This window comes from Paroedura picta, chromosome 11 (genome assembly GCF_049243985.1).
Source record: "Paroedura picta isolate Pp20150507F chromosome 11, Ppicta_v3.0, whole genome shotgun sequence".
Classification (NCBI taxonomy): domain Eukaryota; kingdom Metazoa; phylum Chordata; class Lepidosauria; order Squamata; family Gekkonidae; genus Paroedura; species Paroedura picta.
In genome coordinates, this window is record NC_135379.1 from 6671846 (window position 1) to 6699029 (window position 27184).

General features: G+C 45.8%; 1 protein-coding gene across 6 annotated transcripts in view; it reads left to right on the forward strand.

The window, feature by feature from the left end:
* The window catches only part of RBM33 (RNA binding motif protein 33), an 83959-nt gene that overhangs the window by 9006 nt on the left and 47769 nt on the right, over window positions 1-27184 (forward strand). For 3 of the 6 annotated variants that reach the window (XM_077303981.1, XM_077303984.1, XM_077303987.1), the window contains exons 3-12: window positions 961-1009; window positions 3050-3126; window positions 4329-4641; window positions 6482-6604; window positions 9133-9304; window positions 13866-14071; window positions 15291-15555; window positions 17491-17549; window positions 25321-25425; window positions 26811-26982. In XM_077303981.1, the coding sequence (XP_077160096.1) occupies window positions 961-1009; window positions 3050-3126; window positions 4329-4641; window positions 6482-6604; window positions 9133-9304; window positions 13866-14071; window positions 15291-15555; window positions 17491-17549; window positions 25321-25425; window positions 26811-26982 (1541 nt within the window). The remainder of the gene's footprint in view (window positions 1-960; window positions 1010-3049; window positions 3127-4328; window positions 4642-6481; window positions 6605-9132; window positions 9305-13865; window positions 14072-15290; window positions 15556-17490; window positions 17550-25320; window positions 25426-26810; window positions 26983-27184) is intronic. The other 3 variants (XM_077303982.1, XM_077303985.1, XM_077303986.1) reach the window with 3 other exon arrangements.

Genomic DNA, 27184 nt, shown 5'->3' on the forward strand with positions numbered 1-27184 from the left:
CTGCGCAGCTGCTGCTGGCAGCGCCCCCCAGCAGATGGCAGGAAGTCAGGGGCGCTGGTAGGAAAGCAAGTGGAGCAGGGGCTCAGGCGGCGACATCCCTCGGCAAAAGACTACCCCCCCCCCACCGGGCCTCCGTAAAATTGTCAAGCGTTGACCGGTCCCTGGTGATAAAAAGGTTGGGGACCACTGCTGTAGAGGGCTTTGGAGCCCAAATGTGGCCCACAGCACGTTTTGTTGCAGGCCTCTTTCCCGAAGTGTTCCTTTGTATGAGCAATGTGGAAGCACACTGAAGTGCATCCTCTCTAATACAGGGCTTCTCAACCGGGGTTTTGTGAAACCCTGGGGTTTCTTGATGGCTCTGGAAGGATTTCCTGGATGGGTGGGAGTAAATTAATTTTTATATATTTTAAAAACTTTTAAAGCATTTATTTATTTGTTTGTTTGTTATGTTTAGATACCGCCCTTCCTGGAGGCTCAGGGCGGTTTACATGGAATGTATGAATAATATATGAAACAATCCATAACATAACCATAACAATAATACTCATAACTGATAGTGGTAACAATGCAACAGTGCGAACAGATCCAGAGTACTCTGGTGGAGTTCTGGGAGGGAGGGGAGTAGGGGCCCTTCGGTCGATGTTGGTTATCATCCAAGGCCACCTTTAAGACTTGAGTACTATGTTTTAGTGATTTACTGCTGTTACTACCTCCAGCCTTTGCAGCTTTCCTATACTCCAGGTGGAGTTTGGTGGTTAGTGGCTGGAGTAAGAGAAGTGATGCCCAGTGGTACCTGCTGTGGCTCCCACGGCTTTGAAATAGAATTAGACTGGAGTATGCTGTTTTTTATGTGTTCTGAAGGATTCCTTGGCAATCATTAGAGCAACTCTAGCGTTGCTTAAATTTTTTTTAATGAAAAAGCTTATTCCAGGAGTGTGTTTGTGTGTGTTCTTCTTGTAGTGAACTGGACGATGACTTGCTGGGCGAAGATTTGCTGCCTGGGAAAAAGGTCAGTACTAAACACATTTAAAGTGGGTACATAAAGTACGTGGGATACATACATAACATTTTACATGCATCACGTACTTGTTCCTGCTGGCTGGCTGGCTGGCTGTGTACCTGGTAGGCCCTGATATGTAATTGTCTTGTTTTCTGTTTTATAAGTGCGTATATGGAAGTTGTCAAAGAGACTAACCAAGCTAGGCTCAGTCAGCATTCAACGGCATATTGTTGCCAAAATTATTTACATTTAAACAAAAAACATAATTGAAAATAAGTTCTGTACACCTGCTCAGTGTACATTCATACTGTCATCATTTGATGCTGGAGTGGTTTATATAAATGTTTTCAAGCAACACGTTTTGATTAAAACCCAGAATGTTATCTTGCATTTTAGTTGCTCGTTAGTGTTTTCCCAACCGTCTCAATTTTTCCACTGACACAAGTCCTCAGGTTTTTAGATATTGTATGTTTTGTGAGAAAAGCTGTGTTATAAGAAACATTCTATTCATTCCAAAAGAGAAAACATTTCATAGTAGTACACCCCTAAATTTCCCAGTTCTTCCACCGGAAAAGGCGGGGGGGGGGCTGCCCTGTAGGAGATACTTCCCCCATTCCCCCCCCCCCCCAGTTTTCATCCAGTCCTTCATATCTTTATCTGTCTCCAGGTCTTTCTTGCTTTTCCTCTAGAGCGAACGTGTTTAACAAGATAGAACTGGAACATGGATTTACATCTCCCATTTAAACTGCTTCTTCCTTCTGCCCAGCAAAACTAATTTCATGTACTAAGTGCATATGTTTTATTAATCGCTCTGAATGTGTGTCATTGAGATATGAGCCATTGTGGATGAAGATTCAACAATCTGTTCCAGAGAAGCTGCATAACTTGGTTTGCAGCAGAGCATCTGAAGCCAAGGGAGCCGAGCAAATTTGTCCTCTTAGCTGGAGTTACCAAGAAAGCAGTGTGGAGTCAATATTTAAAATTCAGATATGTGGTTATATAGAATAAAATTCCTGGGTCCTGCAGCTTTCTTTTCACTGAGGAGCTTTGTTCCCATTGACCCAAATTTCTTTCTCTGTAGAAGAGTCCTTAGATACTATCCTTGGTCGTATTTAGTATTTGCCACTAGGGTGGATCTCATAGGAACTAGACATCAAGCTCTGTATTTTATATGTTCTAATGGGAGTATGGCTTGGATCCAGCCAGTTTTCCTGCTCATGAAGAAGTCAGGAACAATCATCCCCTTTGACCACCAGAAGAAACCATAGGGAGAGTGTAGGGAGTCAGGACATAACTTGGGAGGAAAAGTCAGGTTCCAGGGACTGTAAGGAGAAAAATTTGGAGATATGGGTAAAAAATCTGACTAACTCTAGCTTCACGTGGCTACTGTTTCAGGCCTCACTATTGGAAGTTACATTTGAGGCTACAGTCAAACATGCTGGGCACATGCACAGTATGCAGCTCTGGTTGTGCATGCCTGTCGCTCCTGTCGCCTGGCATGCAAACACAACACGTGATCAAGCACCAGTTTTTTGTAATATCTGGATTCCCAATCTTAAATGGTGTGGCATTTGTTTATACCACGCATGCCAAGCTTTGACGCTGGCTTGTTTGGAGTACGCAGACTGACAATTCATTGAGGTGCCTGCGTTTGTAGGTCATGGAGAACGGGGGCGTTATCCTGTCAGGTAGTGCTCATTCAAGTTCTGTAGGCTATAAGAGGGACGGGGAGGAGCACAGGTGAGCAAAGCAGCAAACGGTGCTTATGGCCAAACTTAATCGTGGCTGTCTTTGGTGTAGGCATGCAGCCTTCATTTGGGAAGCTGTGAAATTTCCTTCGGCCCTCTGATACATAGATGTTTTTGAACTGGCGTTCGTTGCCCTGATGCTCAAAACAAAAATAAAACTGAAATAATGTCTTGCTTGATATTCATAACGCTTTGCAAAGAAAACGTCCCAAGTCTGCAGAGCAACCATCTTTTCTACTTCGTTGAGACATTCATATATTAGGTTATCTCAAGGACAATTTTTCTGTAATTTAAAATTTAGACCCAGTCAGATATGTCGGATGAAGAACTGAACGATGATCTTCTCCAGAGCGATAATGAAGAGGATCAACATTTCAGGTATGTCTTAAACAGCAACAACAATAAAAAACACCAAGTAAAGTAACTGGTTTAGTAGTTCAGTCTCTTGAATGCGTATTTTACTGGAATGCTACAGCAGTGAAGGTAATGCACTTTAACCCTGAATAGAGGTGTGTCCACATACAAGTGCTAGAGCTATATTAAAGTAGTATTTTAAATTCAGCTGTTTTTATCTGTGATATTTTGAATAGAAATTCATTTCTCCCACTGCAAAAGTAGGTAAAAAGAGTAGCAAGATTTCTGGATGCATTCTCCAATGCTGTGTTAGGTCTACTTGATAAATTTATGTTCTATTTTGATTTTTTTTTAAATTTAGGGACCAGCTTTTTATGAAATATGTCATTTTGAATAAATTTTAACTTCAAAATCTAATCCTGTCTTGTCATTTGCCCTGATTTGATCATCTCCACATCCCGTGCTATAGTTTTTGGAGGAAGCTCTACGAAAACGGGAGAGCTTTTCTTTATTGCTTTATTAAAGCAGAGACGATTAAACAAAAGTTCCTGTAGCCGTGGCTCTTTAGATGGCTAACCAAATCAGAAACCACTGAGCTTTTGGTTGGTAGTGCAATTCTGGATAAGAGATTCTGGGCAGCTGGCACCCATGTAAGCATTCTAACCTCATGCAAATTCCGGTAAAGGGCATTCAAACTCACCCCTTTAAAGAAGCATTAGTTCCTAGCAAGAAAGAAAAGAACTGTAAATAAAACCTTTAAAGATGTGATATAGTAAAGAAAGAGACACTGGCGTTGCGGTAGTGGTTCTCATGCTGTGCCTCTTCGTTAGAATAGGAATGAAAACTGAAAGCCATTTGCTCAGCTATTGTATGGCACCTCTTGCCAAACTAACCTGTCAGACCGTCTGGTTGCTTTGTGGCGATAAGTCTGCATTATGTACTTGTGGCATGGAGTCAAATTGACACGTGGGCTATCTTTTATTTCCCCTGGTTAATGAAGGAAAACTGAATCCTTCCGGAACCGTATAGATCAGGGGTAGTCAAACTGTGGCCCTCCAGATGTCCATGGACTACATTCCCAGGGCTCCTGAGACTTGTAGTCCATGGACATCTGGAGGGGCGCAGTTTGACTACCCCTGGTATAGACTCTCCAGCCCGTGCCCACAAAATATGGCTGTCAGAGCTCTTGACTTCATTCACGTATCCCATGTTTTGTCCTACTGCAGTACCCAGGATGTTGCTGTTAGTCTTAACACTACATCCGGCATGGTGACATCCTTTGAGCTCTCGGAGGGAGCCAACGATCCATCCACCGAACAAGATTCGGAGTACGAACAAGGGGAAGATGAACTGGCTTATGACAAGTCCGATGTTCCTGAAGAATATGCGGAAGAGTACACGGAGGAAGGGCAGTACGAAGGCCCAGAGGCCGAACTAACAGAAGAACAAATAGAATATGGGGAAGATCAGGGCGAAGAAGAGATTTATAATGATGAAGTGCTAGATCTTGAAATCAATGAACCGCTAGATGAATTTCCAGTGAGTTTCTTTCCATTGTATTTTCTGAGATAACATTGCTTCACGTGTCTGGGTTTTTAGACTGATCTGAAATCTGTTTACCTCCCCAGGGATGGGGGGAAAATTAGACCTATTATCACTGTCTGCCAGTTTCTTTATCTAGGCTGTGACAAAGTTTGTGTTGACAGCTTGTTTGGCTGTAGGTAATGCTCCTTTGTCATTCTGGAAGGCAGTTGAGAATCATGACCTTGAGGATTGTATCCTTAAGGAAGAAAACAGCTTTTGTGCGGTGGAGACGCACGGCCAATTGTTAGAAGCACTTAATGCAAAAGCTTTTATCCAGGCTTTAGACAAGATCTGATAAAGTCCTTCGAAGGTGAAAAGATTATTGACCTGCTAAAGACATCGTTAAGGTGCTAATATTTGAAAGTGATTGATGTCCTGCTCATTCATCCCTTCTTTTTTTGTAACTGAGAACTGTCTAAACCCGAATAAAGAGATTGGAGGTTACTTCAGAAAATGTCATATGCATAATTTGTTCCCATTTAACTGGCTAGCTGTTGAGCTTGCCTTGGTGTCAGCTTGAAAGTACGCTGGTTACCACAGGTCATAACCAAAATGTTACAAAATTGCGTGTTAGCAGGTCGGTTGACAGCCATTTGTTTTTACTCTTATTCCATGTTAATGTGCAGCACCTGCTGCAGTCCAGCTATGTCAGCTGGCTGGATTTGTGACGATGTTTAGGTTGCCTGCAACTCTGGAGAACAGCAAAGAACAATTAGACAAATTGGCAGTAAAAGTATTTTTACAGCTGTGTATGGCAGCTCTTTGATGGAGCGCAGCCATCCATCCATCACTGGCCTTGAAACCGCTGCATAAGGAAAAATATCCCATGTGTTTGATGACTAGTTGTGTCGGGCATAACCTCACAGACTGCAGAGTGAAAAGCTGACTGACTGCACTGGAATAGCTTACATTCTGCTAAACTAGTTGCTGTCATAGCCTTCTCTTCTGTGTCTGTGGTAAAGTTTAGGACATGGTTGATCTCTTAAAAGGTGAGCTGCGGGATTGTGTGCCCCATGTGCAGATTCCCACTTCCCCAATCCTAGTTCGCGTGGCTCCACGTGGCTTGTGGAAGTTCCAGTTGGTCTCCCATCGAAGGGGACAGTTCTCTTGTTTTGATAGTTTGCCTTTCAGCTCTTGAAAATCACAATAAAGATGATTATTAAATGGGTGGCATTAGTGGGCTACAGAGGTGGGTGTGTAGGTCAGCCCCTCTTTCCCAGCCTTGCAGTTGTTACCTGCTGAAATTGTTTTCTTGGGTAAAGGGGGCAAGATTGCTCAGTCTGAAGAAAGTAGCCCCCATCGAGAGCCAGCATGGTGCAGCGGTTAATAGCGGTGGCTTCTAATCTGGCGAGCCAGGTTTGATTCCCCGCTCCTCCTCCACATGCAGCCTGTTGGGTGACCTTGGGCTCACCACAGCCCTGATAAACCTGCTCAGACTGAGCAGTCATATCAGGGCTGTCTCACCCTCCTTGACTTCACAGGGTGCCTGTTGTGGGGAGAGGAAAGGGAAGGTGATAGTAAGCTGCTTTGAGAGTCCTTCTGGTAGATAAAAGCGGCATATAAAAACCAACTCTTCTTTTTCTTCACCCAAAGAAGTGTTCTGCAGAGCAGATCCCTGCTGCACCAGATGGTGATTTTCTCATGGGTGGGGGGAACATTTTCCTCTTAGATTGGGTGGAAGGAAGGCGTGATCCACTTGCAGTCTTGTTTGCAGTTAAGAGATCAAGAGGTCCACATCCATACTTGGCCCTTAATAAATGCATGGGAGGGACTAACTACCTACAACTTTTTCTAGGATGAAGATTATATGCAGTCCTATAGTGAGCAGCAAGCTATGGAAGAGCAAGAAGAATACGCAGCCGAAGAAGAATTGGAGCAAGTTGCCGACAGCCAGACTCCTCCAAATGAACCGGAAGAGGTAGTTATGAAGCGCTGAAATCCTGAAGGAGAATATTGCCTTTTGGAAGGGATTGCAAAGGAATCTGAAATACACTGTGCAGTTAGTTAAGGGCAAATGTAAACCATAGAGAACCTGACGCTGGTATTGTGCCTTTGAAGTGTAATAGTACAAAGGAAAACTAGTTTGTTCGCCCTGGGTTTAGCCCTCCTTTTAAAAATGTGTTCCTTTGTGATGTCAAGCTGTTTGTCAGCATGGGCACAACAGCTAAACGTTTCAGGATGTTTTTCTTCTGCCCTTAATTTTTCTTTGTCCCTACCCTCCTCAGTTGTCTCCTTCTCCGTGCCAAAAGAGCCACACAGGCAAGGAAGTCACAAGCCAGGCCAAACCCTTTAATGAAAATGCTTAACTCCTATACCAGTTGGGGTTCTTGGTATAAGAGAGGGAACTGCCAGGGATCTGGACATTTGAATTTGTTCTTCTTTTGCTACCTGAGTATCTGGAATTGCTTCGGAAAATGAACATCTCTTTCCTTAACTTAAAATTCAAAGCTGCCAGGTAGCATGCCATATTGAGGAAATACTTCTTATCTTTTGACCCAAAGGTCTTGAACATAGCAAGATCCAGCCCTCTTACAGGCAGTCACTGTGGCTAGATCTGGCGTTTGCTAGGGGAGTTTTCCAGTCCTCATCTGCAAAGAAGAACTGGACGATTTTTTGAGATGGTAAATTCACAAAATCTATTAAGAGGGAGGACCAAATACCTTTTCTCCCAACTCAGACAAGGTTTCACACTCCCAATAAAATACATTCTAAGGACAGAGAGGATAGGACCAGGTTTAAGGGAATCTGGTTCACACCCACACTCCACTATAAAGCTCCCATAAAAAAGAGATTCATGTATTTACTATCTTGAACCAGGTTCACAAGTACCTATTTTTAGCCACTCCAAAGCTTCGAAACGAACCTAAGCAACATCTTTGATCATCTGCTTGGTAAATACTTTTCATTCCTAGCCCGTCAGTTCTGACTGAAGCCAGTTTTCTGCCCAGTTGCTTGCAGGAGCTTCATTTCCCCCGGACTGTTTCCTCCCTCTCTGTGCCAAAAAAGCCACACAGGCAAGGAAGCGGCCGACTCAAGCCAGGCCAAACCCTTTAATGTAAGTGCCACAGACTGTCCAGCGCAAGAGCCCCGACACTTGACACTTCAAGACTTGGATAAGCAGGCATCATGCCGGCAGATGGAGACAGGAAATTTAGAGAGACTTAAGGCAGCCGTCCATGAGAAGACCAATTATCACCTGAGCAATAAGTTCATTTTTGTCTGACGCATTTATTTTTCCTTTCCTCTTCTGGACGAGGCTAGCTGCCACTCTTCTTTTTCATCGGCAGTATTTGAGGCAGAGGATTATATTTCCTTTTGGATTTAAGGGTCTTCATCCCAGTTCGCAGGTTCTTTTAAACCAGGAAGTTGGCGCTTTATCTTAGATTGTGTGACAGGTAGGCAGTTTTTCTCCTCTCCGTGTTCTTTCACAGGAAAACAGCACAGCCGTTTTCTACCCAGGTTCGCTAATGTTTTCTTCAGTCATTGTGATTCACTCAGTATTTAAAACCAGTGGCGGAGCACTGTTTGAAGCATGCTTAAAGGATTTCCTGCTTAACAAATGTTACTCGTTTTCTAGTGATCCCAGACTAGATCTGCCAGCAGCAATTCATTGAACAGAGTCAGCTTCACCTGGAAAGCAATATGTACATGCAGTAAAAAAAAAAATCATAGCCTCATTATAAGCGAAATTCCATGTTATGTCCATAGTTAGTTTAAAAGTTGTAACCAGGTGCTTCCTTATACAACAAGCCCAAGTGCAAAATGTAACCACCCTACTTTTTGTTTTCATTTGAGTGATCAGAAAGGAGGAGAGGCATAGAAAACTTGCTGGCTAGAATTGGGGTGATGTAAAATGAACCAGCAGGGAGCACTGTAGTTGTGTTTTGTTTGCAGACAATACCTTTGCAGGGTCTTGAAGATCATACAGCTAAAACTTTACATGGGGGCAGTCCTAAGAAGAGCAGCGCCATTTAAAGTACATTAAATACCAGCGGTGGTAAAAGGCCGCGACTCTGCTTAGGATTTCAGTGTGAGCCATGGATCTTGCGCAAGCATTTCTAACAGAACAGTCCATAATAGTTGTTCAAGGCAGCTAAAACAGTCTAATCCAAAGCTACGTTAGAGGATGAATTGAAACAGGTCTGGAAGATAAACCAAAGCATGGAACTGCTCCTCCACACATTCAAAGAGTTTGCCCAGAAAAGGTTATCCGCCTTTTCTTATAGTTCCGCAGATAAATTTGGTTTAGGGAGGACATTTGAGATGGGCTTCATGATTGTCTCCTTTAAAGATGGTTGGAGTTTCAGGAGATCTTTGCACACAGTGTGCTGCGTGTACAATGTTTTGAGTTATGCTCCTGATACGGCTTGTTCGCCTTCACGTAACTCTGCTGTATGGAAGAAAATTGAGCGGTCAGTAATACATTCACATCCCATTGTGTTACAGGCAGTTATAGAAAATCTGGAACTTCAAGAGGAATCCAAAGAAGAGTCTGATGAAGAAGAAGATGATGATGAAGAGTCCGGTCGATTACGCTTCAAAACTGAGCGGAAAGAAGGAACAATCATTAGGTTGTCAGATGTCACAAGAGAACGAAGAAACATTCCGGAGACCTTGGGTAAGATTTGGGGAGAGGCTAAAATTTGTAGGTGTTATAAATAAGATGCTACTGTTAAAGACTAAAATGTCAATATAAGGTGAGTTACTCTTAATCTTCTAGTGTCAAGAAAGCTTCTTTATTGAATGCTATAGTAGACTCAAAAAACCTTAATCGGTATACAAAATGCTATAGTATTTTAGTATTTTAGACCATGCTTTCTCAACCAGGGCTTCGTGAAACTCTGGGGTTTCATGACGGCTCTGGAAGGGTTTCCTGATTGGGTGGGAGTTAATTAATTTTTAAAATATATCTCTTAAACTTGTTAAATATCAAGTGATATATGACCGTATATGGTCATATCAACCCACCCGCTCCCCTCCTCAAATGGCCACTGATGGGCCTGGAGGGTGTGGGAAAGGGAGGGCATGTATGCAGCTTTGCTTCCCAACCCTATTCTGCCACTTCTGGGATTTCTTGAAGCCTGAAGAATGTTTCAAGGGTTTCTGAATGGTAGAAAAATTGAGAGATACACACTTTTCTTGGATGCTTTAGGATGCTTAGGGCTGATCCTGCGTTGAGCAAGGAGGTTGGACTAGATAGCCTGTATGGCCCCTTCCAACTCTATGATTCTATGATTCTATGAGAGAGGCTGTTTTAGACTGAGCCTTTTTGTAAGCTGCCCTGCATGCTAAATGAGGCCTGGAATGCTGTCCTATAAGAACCCTTCCTAAAAACATTTATTCTTCGCTTGCTACTGAGATGATGATTTAATTCCCGATAACGTTGCCTTGAGATTGTTACCGGATACAAACTAAGAAGGCGTTTGAAGGGGGAAAATTTAAATGTGGTTGGGGGGAGGGGGAGTCATGTTTGTCTATAGATCTTAAGACAGTTTTACACAGGTAAAAAAAAGCCCCACATTCTGATACTATCTGGATGTGTCTTGTCATTCCTAATTTGAGAACAAAAAGGTTTTCTTCTAGGGTGACATACAATGCATGCTCGGTGGGGGTAGGGGTGGTATCTTTTCATTTCCTCCTCTCTGAGAAGGATTGGCTGATTAACGATGATGCCTGAAAGAAATCTAAGATGCACATTGTCATCATAGTGAGCTGGAGCCGCCAGGATTACTAATGAATTATTTACAGTCCCAGCATGTCATCTTGAGGAGCGCATGCAAACAAGCCTGCTTCAGAAAAAGTCTCAGTATCAAGATCAATGCCAAGACGCTCTAGAGCTTTGCGCCATGTAGACACTTGCGCTGGGAGTGGATACATCCCAGGGCGCAGCAGCTGCAGGGTTGCGCCTTGTGTTAAGTTCATGCAGTCATGGGTGAGGCACGTTGCTTTCTGAAAACCGTGTACTTAAAAATCTTGACTTAAAAATCACGTGGCTTAGAAGACTAGAATAATTTTGAGTTTTGTAGATCAGTGGTCCCCAACCTGCGGGCCGCGGCCCGGTCCCGGGCTGTGAAGGCCATGGCGCCAGGCCGTGGCTCCCTCTCCCCGCCCCCCCCTTGCGGCCTGGGAAGCTTCTTACTGCGGGAGGGCGGGGAGAGGGAATCAGGGCCACGCTGCACACTGTGCATGCGCGGCCAAAATCGCGCATGCGCGGCACTTTTGCGCATGCATGCATGCATGCGTGAAAGTGCCGCACATGCGCGATCTCAGCCGCGCATGTGCGATGCGCGGGCGGGGCAGTTGCCCTGCCGGTCCCCAGCCTCAGAATGGTTGGGGACCACTGTTGTAGATGACAGGCCTCTAAGACAGTGGTTCTCAACCTTCCTAATGCCGCGACCCTTTAATCCAGTTCCTCCTGTTGTGGTGACCCCCAACCATAAAATGCTGCAGCAGTTCTTTCACGTAAATTAAACCGATACTGACCAATGGCATGAAGATCCATTGTTCATGATTGTATAGAAATTGTTTTTTTCCCCGGGTTTCTCAATTCAGTTCTGCCTCTTGTCCCGCCATGCTGATCTCGCTCTTTTCCGCTGCTCCAGACGGACGGGTGCTCTATCTTGATCTACCCCAGCCAAGCTGCTTGCCCTGCAATGACACCTGTGAAAAGGTCGTTCGACCCCCAAGGGGTCCCGACCACCAGGTTGAGAAGCACTGCTCTAGGAGGAGTCTGGTTTTACCGAGATGCTTCAATACCATTGCAAAATATGGATTCAGGCATCTTTCCTGGTTTTCTCCCACACTGAGATGCAGCTTTCAGTTGAACTTTTGGGGCATTTTATGTGTTTATTATATGGTTTACTCACTAAGCAGCATCAAGCAGGTCCTTTGGAAATAAAGTAGAGCAGCTGTTGTGACAAAACAGTGGCTTCATTTCGTCTGGCTCACATGGAGTGTACTTTGAAAAATTCTGTAGAATTTCTGGTAATCACCTTTAAGGCCATATGTGCTCTAGGCCCAATGTATCTGAGGGGCCGCCTCTCTGCCTACACCCCTCAACGAGCTTTACGCTCCACCACCTCCAACTGCCTGATGATCCCTGGCCCCAAGGAAGCTCGCTTGACCTCAACCAGGGCCAGAGCATTCTCTGACTTCGTCCTCACCTGGTGGAATGAGCTCCCAGAGGAGATCAGGGCACTGGTGAAGCTAGAACAGTTCTGCAGGGCCTGCAGTAGGCATTTGGTTGAGGTTTCAGCAGGCATTTGGTTGAGGTTGTCTGAAACCACTGGGCCTTTGAAACTCCCACCCAAGAATCAAAGGCCCTGAACCGGCCAGCCATGGGGCTATTAAAATGTTGAGGTTATTAATTACTGGTCTCTGTTATTGTTGCTCATCTGACATGGTTACTGAGGTTTATTGTACCGTGTTTCATGTAAACCGCCTCAGGGGAGGGTGGCATATAGACATAATAAATACATGTCCTTCCCCATCCTTGTACAATCTGGACCCCCTGGTGGGGGGGGGCGGCTTACAATCGCCCCCAGTTTATTTCTCAATGTCACAACCCGGAACAGAAGATTGGAGACTAGGGCCCTAATATGGGGTTGTGTGCACACCATCTGTGTTGTTTTTATCTGCTTTATTGTATTTTATTATGGGTTTTATATCTTATATATATATTGTGAGTCACCATGAGCCAGCTTGTCTGGGAGTGGCGGGATAAAAGTCTAATAAATAAATAAATATTTTGGAAAGTAAGCTAAAAGCACTTATCGGTATGTACAAGACAGTGAAATTGCTGCACGATTGCAAAGAATTTTAAATGCAGCATTTTTAAAAAGTCTTCTAGTTAATGATGCATTTTACAGCCCAGCTTTTCTCTGATAAACCGTTGTCACCCCGATCCCCTCGAACTCTGCAGTAATTGATGTCCATTAGGAGTCGACTGAATAAGAGTAAAGTATGTAGCAGAACTGGCACAATATTACTTTTTTCTCGGAACTGATTGCTCTTAATAGGAATAATGGTATAAAAATGAAACGTGGTTGTGTAGCTGCATTTCCTTACTTAAAAATCCAGGCCCAAGTTAAGAAAACACTTAAAAGAGAAATTAATATTTCAGTTGAAATTACAAACGTAATTTCCCTCCTGTCACTTTTCGGTGACCTTTTGTGACAGCTTGTCTCTATTGGAGGGAGGCCTTCTTACTTGCTGATTAAAGATGTCGTTTGAAACCATTTTATTACCAAGGGTGGCAAAATTAATCTTGACACTTGGAAGCACTAGAAAAATAATTCGTGATTCATTGCAGTAGATGTGTGGAAGAATCCAGCGGTCTGAGCCGGCGAAAATATGATGAATATTTTTTTCCTCGTGAACGGAACAGAAACATCTCCTGCCTTTGCAAAGAGAAAGAGCAAAGAGCTTGTCTTGGAAGGCTTATAGGCTTTATAGCTCAAGTATAAAGGGTGTGTGTGTTAGTTGGGATAGGAGAGGCAAATTGCAGTTTTCTGGTAACAGAGTAAGAAGGATAATTAGAAGAAGAGTTGGTTCTTATATGCCGCTTTTCTCTACCCAGAGGAATCTCAGAGCAGCTTACATTTGCCTTCCCTTTCCTCTCCCCACAACAGACACCCTGTGAGGTGGGTGAGGCTGAGAGAGCCTTGATATTACTGCTTGGTCAGAACAGCTTTATCAGTGCTGTGGCGAGCCCAAGGTCACCCAGCTGGCTGCATGTGGAGGAGCGGGGAATCAAACCCGGCTCACCAGATCATAAGTCTGCACTCCTAACCACTACACCAAGAAATTGGAGGAGGGAGAGGATGTACTAAGGAGGGCCAGTGGTGAACTAGCTAGCGTGGGCCTGGGATCTGGGATGCCTAGTTTGCCATGGAGCTCCCCTGGTGATATTGTCCCAGTCACTCTCAGTCTTAACTTACCTTAGACAGGTGCTGGGACAGGAAAGGGAGGGTTGTGTCTTGGGCTGGATCTGCACACGTTGGAATAGTCCTGAGAGCAATCACAGAGCGGCTGCTGGAGGAAGGATTGGGTCTGTTCTTTGAGGAATAGATGCTGTCTGGTGTAGTTCTACCACGGCAGCCGTCAAAACGTTATCAGTTGATTGCGGTTCTCATGCTTCTGGCAAACACCAACGGTGCCCCCTTTCTCTTGCACGATAGAGCTTTCCGCAGAAGCCAAAGCAGCACTATTCGAATTCGAGGAGCGGGAACGGCAGCTGAAGCAGGGGCGCTACGGCTCGCGGAGAGGAGGCCGCCGAGGAGGGCCTCTAATGTGTCGTGGCATGGGAGAACAAAGACGAGACAACGAACGGGGCAGGTTGAAGGATCACCGGCCGCCGCTGCTGGCAACCCAAACAACTGTTACGGTACCCGTCGTGCCATGCTGGTCGTATTCATTTGCTTCTAAACAAGCCAGATAACACCATCAAAGGGGTGTGTGGGGTGGTGGTGGTGGTATACAGTGGCCAAGCCACTGTAGCCAGTGGAATGTGAAAAAACAGCAGGTAGAAGAAGAAGAAGAAGAGTTGGTTCTTATATGCCGCTTTTCCCTACCCGAAGGAGGCTCAAAGCGGCTTACAGTCGCCTTCACATTCCTCTCCCCACAACAGACACCCTGTGAGGGAGGTGAGGCTGAGAGAGCCCTGATATCACTGCTCGGTCAGAACAATTTTATCAGTGCTGTGGCGAGCCCAAGGTCACCCAGCTGGCTGCATGTGGGGGAGCGCAGAATTGAACCCGGCTCGCCAGATTAGAAGTCCGCACTCCTAACCACTACACCAAACTGGCTCCCTAGTCTCATCCTGAGGTTCCTGAGAGGTGCAGCGTCACCTTTAGCCCTGGGAAAAATAGGGTACAGATCTGGAGAGACCAAGAAACTGCTTTTTAAAGGCTTCCAGGAAGGCTTGTTGCATGATGTGGGAACTTGTAGTAAAAGGGGGGAGGGGGGTGCCTAGCAGCTCAGGTTTTTCACTCCAGCCCAGGTGTCTGACTAGCTGGATCAAACAGGCTGTCACCTGTAGGCATTAGCTGTTTGTTCCAGGTGTAATCCGTGTTTGAGTGGAGAATATGCCCTTTCAGCACGTTGTAAGTAGCTTGGGGGAGAGCATGCACATGGCATGGTGTGAACAAGTAGCTTGCTGGATTAGAGGGAAGCCCAGTCTGGCCCAGCCTCCTGCTTCCAACTGCAGTTAAGGAGCGTGGAAATCTTGCAAGTAGGGAAAGAAGCGCGGAGTCCTGCTTTGCCCTCCCCCCCTTCCCGGCTGGAATTCAGAGGAAGACTGCCCCTGGACATGGAGTTCCCACTAACTGTTGCTCGAGCTATCTATACCAGGGGTAGTCAACCTGTGGTCCTCCAGATGTCTACGGACGACAATTCCCATGAGCCCCTGCCAGCATTTGGAGGACCACAGGTTGACTACCCCTGATCTATACAATTTCCTATGAAAAATGTAGACTTGGCAATCTTCTCAGGAAGTCTCCTATGTTCTTTTTGTGGCACGGGGTGCTTATTTATTCTTTTTTAACGCAGCCGTCATATCCTTTCAAGGACTGACGCTAGTTTGTGTTCTTGCTTTGTCATTTCAGTCTCATTCCCAAAGGATGTTTCCTCACCAGCAGCCCATGAGGAACCTGTTCCACCAGCAGCAGCAGCAGCAGCCCCCGTTGCAGGGCCTGCTGCCGATTCCCCCCCAGCATCACACCCCTCCCCCTCCCCCGCAAGGGCTCCACATGCCCCCGCAGCTGGAAACACCGAGGATCCTGATGACCCCTCCCCCAGTGACCTCTCAGCAGCCAAAGAACATACACATCAACCCCCACTTCAAAGGGAACGTCGTCACGCCCGTACAAGGTGAGGCTGCCTTGGGGGGACCCCCACGCCTGTTGAGTCGCTGCTGACTTAGCTCATAACAGCTCTTGAGATAGTGGACGGAAAAGGAGCAGTTCTTTGGATCAGGTGACATCACCAAAGACCCAACGATAAGAAGATGAAGAGTTGGTTTTTATGTCCCACTTTTCTCTAACCGAAGGAGTCTCAAAACGGCTTACCTTCGCCTTCCCTTTTCTCCCCATAACAGGACACCCTGTGTGGTCAGTGAGGCTGAGAGAGCTCTGGCAGGACTGCTCAGTCAGAACAGGGTGACTAGCCCAAGGCCACCCAGCGGGCTGCACGTGGAGGAGTGAGGAATCAAATCCAGCTTCCCAGATTAAAAGCCGCTGCTCCTAAGTGTATTATGGTACATGTAAAGGTTGTGAATTGCTCAGAGACACCTAGTGCAATAGAAGCGGTCTAGAAATGTAATAATAATTAGCCACTGCACCAATCCAAGCTTTAAAAAAAATACTTAAGGGACTATGCAGACTTGTTAACCCAGTAACAGTAAGACCAAGACCAAGGACCAAGACCCCAGTTACAACCAGTCAGTTTGGAGCACTGGTTAAAGCAGGGGTAATCAAACTACGGCAGGGGCTTCTGGGAATTGTAGTCCATGGACATCTGGAGGGCTGTCGTTTGACTACCCCTGGGTTGAAGTGTCAGGCATGAGTCTGGGAGACCCAGGTTACAAACCCCACTCTGCCGTAGAGGTTTGCTGGGTGACTGTGGGCCAGTCACCCCTGTCAGTCTAGCCTCTTTCCAGTGGTAGCTGTGTAAATAAGATGGAGGAGAGGAGAGTGGGCCCCAGTCAGGGAGCAAATGTAGGGTACTAATGAAATAGATACGAGGAATCCTCCTAAAAAGCATGAAATGCAGCGCCAGGTGGACTTCCTGGGGACGGAGTTCCGAAACCTTGGCTCTGCTGTTCGGAAGGCCCCGCTCCGTGTGGTCACCCTGTGGCATTGTTCCTAGTAGTAGCCCCTCGAAAGGGCATTAAAGGCCGGTCTTCATATTCCAGCCAGTTCATGTACACCACGCAAAGGCCAATACCAGCGCTTCATAGCAGCCCGCTGGGTGACCTCAGGCTAGTCACAGTTCCTGTTAGATCTGTTCTCACAGAGCGGTTTCAGAGCTCTCTCAGCCTCACCTACCTCTCCAGGTGCCTGATGTGGGGAGAGGAACGGAAGGCGATTGTGAGCATCTTTGAGACTCCTTCAGGTAATGAAAAGAAGGGTGTAAGAATCAACTCCTCCTTCAAGTGACCTCCATGGGTGAAGCCTGGACTCCGTTAACGCAGGGGTAGTCAACCTGTGGTCCTCCAGATGTTCATGGACTGCAGTTCCCATGAGCCCCTGCCAGCAAACGCTGGACTACAGGTTGACTACCCCTGCGTTAACGCATGAGTGAACAACAACATCCATGGACCAAATAGTTTGAAAGCGTGATTGCAGGGAGCAGAACAAAAGTTGCAAAACTGCCAAGAAGATGGCACAGTTGGGCTGACTTCCTGTGATCTTGCTGTTGACTTTGGTGACTGGCAGTTTTTGCGAGGGGGGGGGATCAGGGCAGGCAGAGTACAGGCACATGTGTCTGATGGACTGTGTTTGGAAATTTGGTCTCTAGTTCCGTTTTGAGTAGCGCCGGCGTTTGAGCCAAAACGGCAAGCTGCCTTCAAAAAAAATAACTAAATTGCAGAGAGATCCTCCAGTTCGCAAGAAAATGAGACGTTTTTGCTGCCACTGCCGTCAGTCCCCTGGTTGCCCTGTTGCGTGCCGTCAACCGGCTCTGACTGCCCGCAGCTATTTGTGGGGACGGGGGAGGCACCTGCTGGCGAGGGGGGTGGGCTGATCAAGATGGCACGGAGTCTTGGCTAAAGCAAATTGATTTCAAAGGTGTGGTCCTTGTTTTCAGTGCCCTTGCTGCCAGTCCCGACCCAGCCAAGACCTGCCGTTGGACCCCAGAGATTTCCCGTGAGTAGCAGCTGCTTTCTTCTTCCGCGATACAGATGAGCATACATTTGCAAGGGAAATATTAATAAGGCAAATACGAGCTGGGCCAGCGAAGTGCGTTTTTTTTTTTTTTTTTAAAGGATTTGTAAATATTGACAGTGATCTGTGCGGTTGAAAACTGTTTGTTAAGAGCTTAAGGTCAATGAATTTTCGAGGGCAGAATTAATTTTTTGCTTAATTGTAAAATTGTTGGACCAGCCTGTCCAACGGGGAGTTAAAAATGCGCCTTTCTATTACAGGCCTCTCCATATCAATGGGAGAATTGCTTATATATGTAATGAAAAGAAAGCATTTAATATCAGACGTTGATCTGGCATTGGCTGACCCTCCTCTTCTGCCTTATCTTTGGGTTCTCAATCACACTGGCCAGGTCTTTCTCCCAGCTAATCCGCCAGCTCTGATTGATTAGTTCTTCGAATGGCATTGGGCAACACGCAGCCCGCCTGCCATTCATAGCCTGGTGATAGGTTGATTTAGCTGTTTTTCAGTCTTGGAATCTTCTCATCTATGTAGTGGGCATGTTTGGGCAACATTGTTGGCTTCGTTTTTCCTCTTGCGTGTCCTTCAATTGCAGAAGCATTGAAAATGTTAACTCTGAAACCACTGCTGAAATAGCCATGATGGTCTGCATATACAAAATTACTCTTGGTTCTCAACAGTCGATACACACAGACATTAGCTGGAAGTAGAAACTGCCTCTCAAAAATACAGGAGTAGAATTCTGATTTCCATATTCTTACAATAGGGGGATTATTTCTCTTTTAAAGATCCCTTATCTAATCAATGACTGTGCCTGCATTTTCTGTCAGGGATTACTGATCGTCATAGTAATGACTGCAGAATTTATATTAAAATAAAATGTACTAAAAATGCCTTGAAACCTATGGTTGTCTTGATGGCATTGCTGGCTCTTTATTTGTATGGCGAAAGACCCTAGGAGTATGTGTTCAAGCTTTTTTAACTGGAGATATTTCCCCCCATAAAACAGATTTCTTTTTACAATAAAGAGAATTTTAACATATTTCTGTCTGAAAGAGTATCTCCGTAACTAAGACTCCAGGAAGTATTAATGAAATAGAACATGTTACAACCATCTTTCCCTAAATGCTAAATGTTAACTATCCTGAGAACTAATGATGTCTAGAAGAAGAAGAAGTTTTGGTTCTTCTGTGCCGCTTCTCTCTACCCGAAGGAGGCTCAAAGTGGCTTACATTCGCCTTCCCTTCCTCTCCCAACAACAGACACCCTGTGAGGGAGATGAGGCTGAGAGAGCCCTGATATTACTGAAGAAGAAGAAGAGTTGGTTCTTAGATTCTGCTTTTCTCTACCTGAAGGAGTCTCAAATTGGCTTACAGTCACCTTCCCTTTCCTCTCCCCACAACAGACACCCTGTGGGGTGGGTGAGGCTGAGAGAGTGCTGATATCACTGCTCGGTCAGAACAGCTTTATCAGTGCTGTGGGGAGCCCAAGGTCACCCAGCTAGTTGCATGTGGGGCAGTGAGGAATCAAACCTGGGTCGCCAGATTAGATGTCCGCACTCCTGACCACTAAACCACGCTGGTTCTCTGGACTGTGGATTTCATGGCAGACCTCGAAGGGTTTCCCAAAGTGGTGCTTGAAATCCTGGGTTTACTTGATGGCCCTGGCAGGGTTTCCCAGATTGGTGGGAGTTAATTAATTTTAAATATGTTTTTTAAAAAATGTGTTAAATATTTATCAGGTGCTATGACTATATATGGTCATGTTGACTCTTCCACCCACCCAAAATGGCCAATGATGTTCCTGAAGGGGGTGAGAAGGGGAGGGGCCCTAGGTGGGCATGTCCACAGTTATGGTTCCCAACCATATTTTGCATGATCCCACCACCCCTGGGGTTTCTCAAAGCCTGAAGAAAGTTTCAGGGCTTTTCTCATTGGTAGAAAAGTTGAGAACGCTTGTGCTAGACATCACTCTGGGAGTCAAAACCATCTGGATTGTTTAAGGCTAGATGGATTAGCTGGCCTAATAAGTAGTTAAGGTACAGATTCGTGAACTTAGGTGTTAGTAAGCAATTGGGGAGCAGCTGAGGAAGGAAGTGATTCCCGCAAAGCCCCCTTGAATGGCTAACTTGGTAGTGGCCTTCTGCCTTTGTGCAAGGCCCATAAAGTCCTGATCTTCTAATAAAAACAGCAAAGCTCATTTCCTTTCAAACAAAACCGAGCAGAATGAATCCGTCATGGAGGTGGTGAAAAACGCTATCGTTGCAACTGACCCCCCCCCCCCCCCCCGAGTGTTGAGGTCCTCAGGCCAAAACCTGTTGAAGATCCCTGGCCCAAAAGAGGTGAGAGAGGCCTCAACCAGGGCCAGGGCCTTTTGGGAGGGATGTTCTCCCAAAGGAGATCAGGGCCCTGCAGGAGCTCAACCAGTTCCTCGGGGCCTGCAAGGCAGAGCTGTTCTGCCAAGCCTATGGTTGAGGCAGGATAGAACAACAAAAATGCTGGCCTCAGGGCTGAACTAGAAGGAAGAATCAGCCCTCCTAAGAAAAAGGTTTTACTGAATGGGGCAGATAACATGTATGTGAATGTTTTGATGAATGTACTGGTTTTTAAACAATTTGATTGTTTTAACTCATTTTGTTACTTACCCTGAGCTGCCAGGAAGAGCAGGATTCAAGAATAAAGGTGGTTGTTATGGTTATTACATTCACCCCCATGGGGTTTTCAGGGCAAGAAGTGATCCATAGTTGTTTGCCATCTCCATCCAAATACTAACCAGGGCTTGATCCTCCATAGTTTCTGACAAGATTAGACTAGCTTGGTACTTCCAGGTCAGGGTGAACCCGCCATACCATTATTTATTTATTGATTGATTGATTGATAATTTGGAAGAGCAACCTGAGCCAGAATAATATTGCTTTTGCAGGTAGGGAAGGCCATTGCCACCCAGTTTTGGATGAGATGGGGAAATGATCAGCCAGGTGTTACCTGTCTTTGGAGGAGGTAGATCCAAGTCCCTCTTTCTCAGTCTCTCTCCAGCTTCAGTTACAAATTGCTCTGTGCATACTGATTTGTCTTGGGTATGTTGTATGGCAGTTTAGTTGTAATGCAGGTGGTGAAACAATTGCATCCTCCTTACTTATTTTCAGTTTTTGTTACCCCCCAGGCTACTGAATTTTAGAAAACCAAGGCATTGTCGTCAGAGAAAGCTCTGCACCATTGGTACACCTGATTCTGATTGTAGATTCCCCCCCCACCCCCATCACTTTTGCATTGAACCGCTAGATCCTCACTCTTCAGTTATATTGGGAAAATGCTTATCCATATAATCTTGTAATTACTCAGAAGCAGAAATGACCCTCTTTCAAGAGACCACAGCATAAAGAAAGATAATTTGTTGGCCTTCTCTAAGTTGACTAGTACATGCCAAGGAAGAAAGAGGCAAGTCCGTTTGGTATAGTGGCTAAAAGTGACAGCTTCTAATCTGGCAAGGCAGGTTTGATTCCCTGCTCCTCCACCTGCAGCTATCCGGGTGACCTTGGGCTAGCCACAGTCCTGATAGTGCTGTTCTCACAGAGCAGTCTCTCTCAGAGTGCTCACTCTCAGGCCCTCCCTCACAGGGTGTCTGCAGTGAGGGGAAGAAAAGGAAGGCCATTATTTTATTTATTTATTAATTTTATTATTATATTTATATACTGCCCTCCCCGAGGGCTCAGGACGGTTTACAGAAAGGAGGAGATACAATTAACATATGGTAACAGGTAACAGTAATAACAATATAACAATAATAACTTAACAAGATCATAAACAATAACATTATAAAATAGAAATTGCGAGAGCTTCAGCTTAACTCTTACTGGGACCCAGTGGGTTAAACCAATTAGTGTTGCTCAGAGGGGTCGCTTTGAGACTCCTCCTGGTAGAGAAAAGCAGGGTGTAAAAACCAACTCTTCCTCTTCTGTATTCTCTTGAAAGCTTCGGTTCTGAGAAGTTCTAATTCTAACAGTCTGCAGAAACAGCCAAAACTCTTCCAAATATTCTTACGGACAAGAACCCTGGGGGCTGTTGCCGGTCCTTGGCTCTGCATGCCATGTTCACACTTCAGATTTTTGAGGTGACAAGAATATGTCTAAAAGATGTGCAAATGGATCTTCAGGGCGCATCCTGTCTGGCTCCAAGTGCCCTGTGGCTGCCGGGGGCAGGGTTTTGAGAGGCAGCTTTGGGGCACTGTTGGTTCAGGTGTAAGACATTAAAAGGGGGGGGGGGGAAATGAGCCAAGCCAACCCAGCGACTGCCATGATAACTGCTTTCACTGCGGCGCACCAGTAAATGAAATTTCCACTCTATTACTGTGCATCAGCAGCAGCAGCAGGGGCAAATCCCATGTATGGGGGGGGGGGCGTTTTGTTTTTCCTTTGCCGTGCGACACAAGGTATCAGGTGGTTGTGATTGGCGTTTCTTGGATAGAGCTTTGATATGGCGTTTCATGCAAATCATGTCTGAATGAGACTGCTTGAATCAAATTACGCTCCTCTCCCATTACAGCCCCTGCAGATGTGCAACTGAGCTTCTCCCCCGCCTCTAGCAACGCGAGCGCTGTTTTCTGTTTTGTATTTTTCTCGTGTGTGTGTGCAGCGTGTCGACGTAGCCCTATAATGACAGCGCTTCCGATAGTGACGGAGCGATGAGCGTTTTCCCCCTCCTCTCTTATCGGATCCATAAGTGGTAGCAAAACAGATGCCGCGTGAGATCCGCCCGTTCCCTCCCCCCCCCCCCCCTGTCCCTCCCCCTGCCGCTGTCAAACAGCGTCAGGCCGGCTGAGGAGAGGTGCCATTTAAAATGCAGGTGACATAATAACAAACATCCTCTTTTCGCTGCCGGGCTTCTGATTAATCACTATTACCATACATTATCATACCATCAAATTTAATCATATCAGCGAATTCCCATCTGCAGGAGGAGCTGCGGAAGCTCAGCCTGATGGTAGCAGCGATTAAGCGGGAATGGGGAAGGGAGATTCGGAAAGGGAGTAACCCTTCTCCCCCCCCCCCCGCGCTTTCCCTACGCAAATGGTGCCGTCAAGCCGAAACGACAGATGCCTGGTATGGGCTGGAACCGCCAGGCAATGGATCTAGAACAGGGGGAATCAAACTGCGGCCCTCCAGATGTCCATGGACTACAATTCCCAGGAGCCCCTGCCAGCGAATGCGAATGCTGGCAGGGGCTTCTGGGAATTGTAGTCCATGGACATCTGGAGGGCCGCAGTTTGACTACCCCTGATCTAGAACATACTCCATGGGCGGTGGGAGTGTGTAAAATGTAGCAGGTATCTCAAAAGCAAACTATGTAATTGGCAAATCTGACTGGAAGGTAGCTGGCATGATCTGGAAGAATATGATCTGAATCCATGTCATTTGGGCAGGATTTGGAGGCCTTGAAATGACTCTTGCAGAACGGGTGTTATACTCCTCCTCTTCCACTTGCTTGGGATGGATTGTGACGAGGTTGTCACTTAGAGGAGGGCGGGGAGCGGTTCCTGTTGGCAGCAGAGGACAGGACCTGCAGTAATGGCTTAAACTACATGTAGAACAGTATTGGGTAGATATCGGCAGGAAACTGTTCATGGTAGTTCATCTATGGAATCGGCTGCCTAAGGAGGTGGTGAGCTCCCCTTGCTGGCAGTATTTGAGCAGCAGCTGGACAGATACTTACATGGATGCTTTAGGCTGATCCCACATTACTGTGGGATGCTTTAGGATGCTTAGGATGCTTTGCTTTAGGATGCTTAGGGCTGATCCTGTGTTGAGCAGGGGGTTGGACTAGATGGCCTGTATGGCCCCTTCCAACTCTATGATTCTATGATTCACATTGAGTAGGGGGTTGGACCATATTGCCTGTTTGGCCCCTTCCATTTCTTCCATAATAATATTCTATAAAAGAGACAGTTTCTGAGACAAGCAACAAAACTGTTTACCGTGGATATTCTGGCCTCTAGAAGCATTCAAGCAAGTTTCCTTCTGTTTTAGGGTCACTGCAGATAGTTTTTTAGACTGGGTACAGGAACAATCTTAGTTGCCTTCTGTTCATCTGGAAGGCAGATGAAGGCAAGGCTATATAAACTTGTCTCTGGAATAGATTCAAGTGGGGAGCTGTGTTGGTCAGAAGTAGCACAGCGAAATTGGAGTCCAAGAGCACCTTTAAGACCAACAAAGATTTATTCAAGGCGTGAGCTTTCGTGTGCATGCGGCCAAGCTACTGGAGTTCGTTGAATTATAACCAGCTGGGTGTTGGTTATTAGGGTATTAGGTGACAGAAGAGGAAAGGAAAGCAGAAGAGTTCCAAGTCATCTGGGAATCCTCCAAAATGATTTGCTTGAGGACACAGTGGCTACAGAACAAGTTTTGAGACACGCACCACGTCCATATGAATCATGCCCTGTAGTTAAGAACAGAGTTAAGATGGTTTATCCAAGAGAAGTTTAAGGTCCAGCCTCTGCTCTAATAAGAGGATTAATATTTTGTGACTGATACTCTAGCTTTGACCATATCGTAGGTTGCTCGGGTCACCGATTCTTTGCATGGATGCTGCTTTAATAAGAATTATTCGAGTATCCCTGTGTCGCCGTCTCCGGCATTCTCCGAGCTGCTTTGCATTTTAAGTGAGATTAATAAATGAAAACATGTTGTAGAGACAGGATGTAATTTATTGAAAGATTTGTGAAGTTTCAATGACATTGTTAGGGTATTTAATTAGTCTCTCGGAAAAAAAAAAGTATAGAGTGACCCTTCTAGGAAAGCTGATAAGTCATAATAGCTGTGAGAATCCTCTTTATTCCTTCCTCCACAAGATTAACTTTTGCGCTAAGCAATTTATGCTAAGTTTTCCCCTCTTCTGTTGGTAGCCAAAGTTATCAGTGGTTCATGAATAGGTTACCGCAGATAACATCATGTAATTAACAAGAGATGCCGAAAAGTAAAAGTACAATTTGTGTAAGAATTGTATGCGGGAGTGTTAATTTCTTAACTAGGGAGGATATTGGAGAGGATAAAAAGGGAAAGCAAAATAGCGTCATTCTTTTGACAGGATTAAGGTAACCTTATCTCGTGTTCTTTCAGAAACTAGTATTGCCTTTCTATGTGGGAGTCATGTGCAATGAGCCCCTCGTTCCCAGAACTAAGTGCAGATGCGGCTGGCAGCGCAGTTTTGGGAAAGTAATTGTTATTGCGCCCAGGTCGTGCCTTCTGTGCATTATATAGCGAGGGGAGGCATAAGAAGGGGTCACCTTAACAGTGCTGGGCGTCGATTAAATAACACATAAGGTAAAGGTAGAGGCATCTTCTTCATTCTATCCTCTTTAAAGCCTTTTGTTCTCCTGGGGCTCATGGGAATTGTAGTCCATGGACATCAGGAGGACCACAGGTTGACTACCCCTGAGCTAGAGGAAACAAGCTTGCTTTGTTTTGTTTGGGTATTTGATGCTAGCAACCTTGCCTCCCCTGACCCTTTGAGAAGAGTTGACACGTGCCTCTGTGGAATAATGAAAAATGCAAGCGTCCGGTTGGTTTCTGATAACATTTCCCCCCGTATATTCCAGTTGCATAAATCCAAATTAGTTTTGGACCTTGGGAGGGACCATTTAAATAAAAAGAAGTAGCACAATTGTTCTACTACTTGGGGAAAGGTTGCTTTTCTTTTTACAGTCCCAGTTCCATCACCTTTACTGGCATTCATACTTTTCTCTCTTTTTTTGCAAATAGTGGGTTGCATCCGACCGGCTTTTCTGCTCACGAGAGAAAGCTCTGTTGGGAGCCATGGGATCTTTCTGCACAAAGCCCACATGGGACAGGGGCTGCAAAGAAAAGGTGGGAAATGGAGTAGAAAAGCTGATAGGATCCAACCCGGTCTTTCTGAAAGCTCTGTTTCTTGGCAAGACCAGCTGTGTGAAATCTTCTAATGGGGAAAGACAGCACAGGTCGTCTTTGCCTCTTCCGCAGTGGATTTGCACCTTATCGTTATCGTTCCTTTACCTGCTTGAAACAGTTTTCCACGTTCACAAGCGGGCGTTTTGTGAACGCAAAGTGGTAGGTTTTGTTTTTCCCCCCTAAGAGATGCCACAGGATTCCTTGTAGTGGCCATTTTTCCCTATTCCCCTTATCAGACTGAGTGCCGGTCACAAGTTGAGGCGTGGATGTGTTTTAAGTAGTATTTATTGTTAAATAGTTACCCAAGCAGGGCAGAAAGGGTTCCAAGCACAGTTCTGTGTGCTGTAGGATAGACTATGATGACCAAATACCATCACGTCTACTGAATTTAGCTGGTCAGCATCTGAATATTCCTTAAAAATTGGTCTTTTCTTCCAAGCTTTGCAAGGGACCCAGCATACTCCTTCACAGAACCTGGGGTGGGAGTGGGGGAGAGTTTAAATTACAGCGCTTGTATTTAAATGGCTTCTTCCCATTCCAGGGACAAAACGGTTGACTCTTGTACCAGCCTCTAAAGCAGGGGTAGTCAAACTGCGGCCCTCCAGATGTCCATGGACTACAATTCCCAGGAGCCCCCTGCCAGCAAACGCTGGCAGGGGGCTCCTGGGAATTGTAGTCCATGGACACCTGGAGGGCCGCAGTTTGACTACCCCTGCTCTAAAGAATGCATTTCAAACCAAAGGTGGCAAATCGGTGTTAATTTTTCACATCCCTTCGGCGCCGAATACTTGAGATGCTTAAGTATTTAGGGTGATGTGATTACACGTCAAGCACTGGCTCGCCGCTCTCCTTGAAATATGATTTCTTTACTTCGGGAAGGCAGGAAAAATCAATTTATGACATCCTGAAAATTAAAGCGGCTTCATTTTTGGTGGCTTTGGTGGCACTAAATAGATAGGGAAAGAATAGCACGGTTTAAAGAGATAAATGTCAGCCGCGTTTTCTAAGGCAGACGTTCAGACTTTTTTGGATTAATGGGATAGAAGGTCAATAATTGCCTGGATTTCAGTAAGCTCGAGGAGAGGCGGCGTTCCTGCGGTGCCACTGCGATTATTAAAACATTTTGAATTCATTGCAGAGAAGAATACAGTGCTTAGGTTCCCCCCGGTCGCTGCCGGAGTGGCAGAGAGGACTCAGTAGGGCTCCCCGTTTGTACAGATTACAGCAGGTAATTGGATTGTTTTAAAGGAGAGGCTGTAAAGGAGCTGCTCCAAAACTTGACTCTAACCTCCTTGTGGCTTTCTCGTCCTTCTCTTTGCATTCAGGGGCCTCCTGATTTCCAGCAGAACCCTCCCGGACCGGTTCCTACCAACTTCAGCCAAGCCCCCCGACTCCCCCTCCAGGATCAGTGGCGAGGGCCTCCACCCCCACCCCCGCCGCTGCCACCCCCACCTCCACAGGACAGAGAGCCTTTCTTCATGGGAGGTAAGGGTGCCCGTGAGTGTCACAAAGCATCATCCTGGGTCAGTTGGCCTTCATCTGAGCTGCTGGGCCAGATTTTTTCCCCCCTTTACATTGGTCATCTCTAGTCTGCTCAGCAGCATTTTAGCAGTCAGAGCCCGGTTTCCAAGTCATCTTGGTGGTCCGGGCTTTAGAGGGAAAGTGTCGAATGACTCCCATCTTTTTCGTTACAACACGA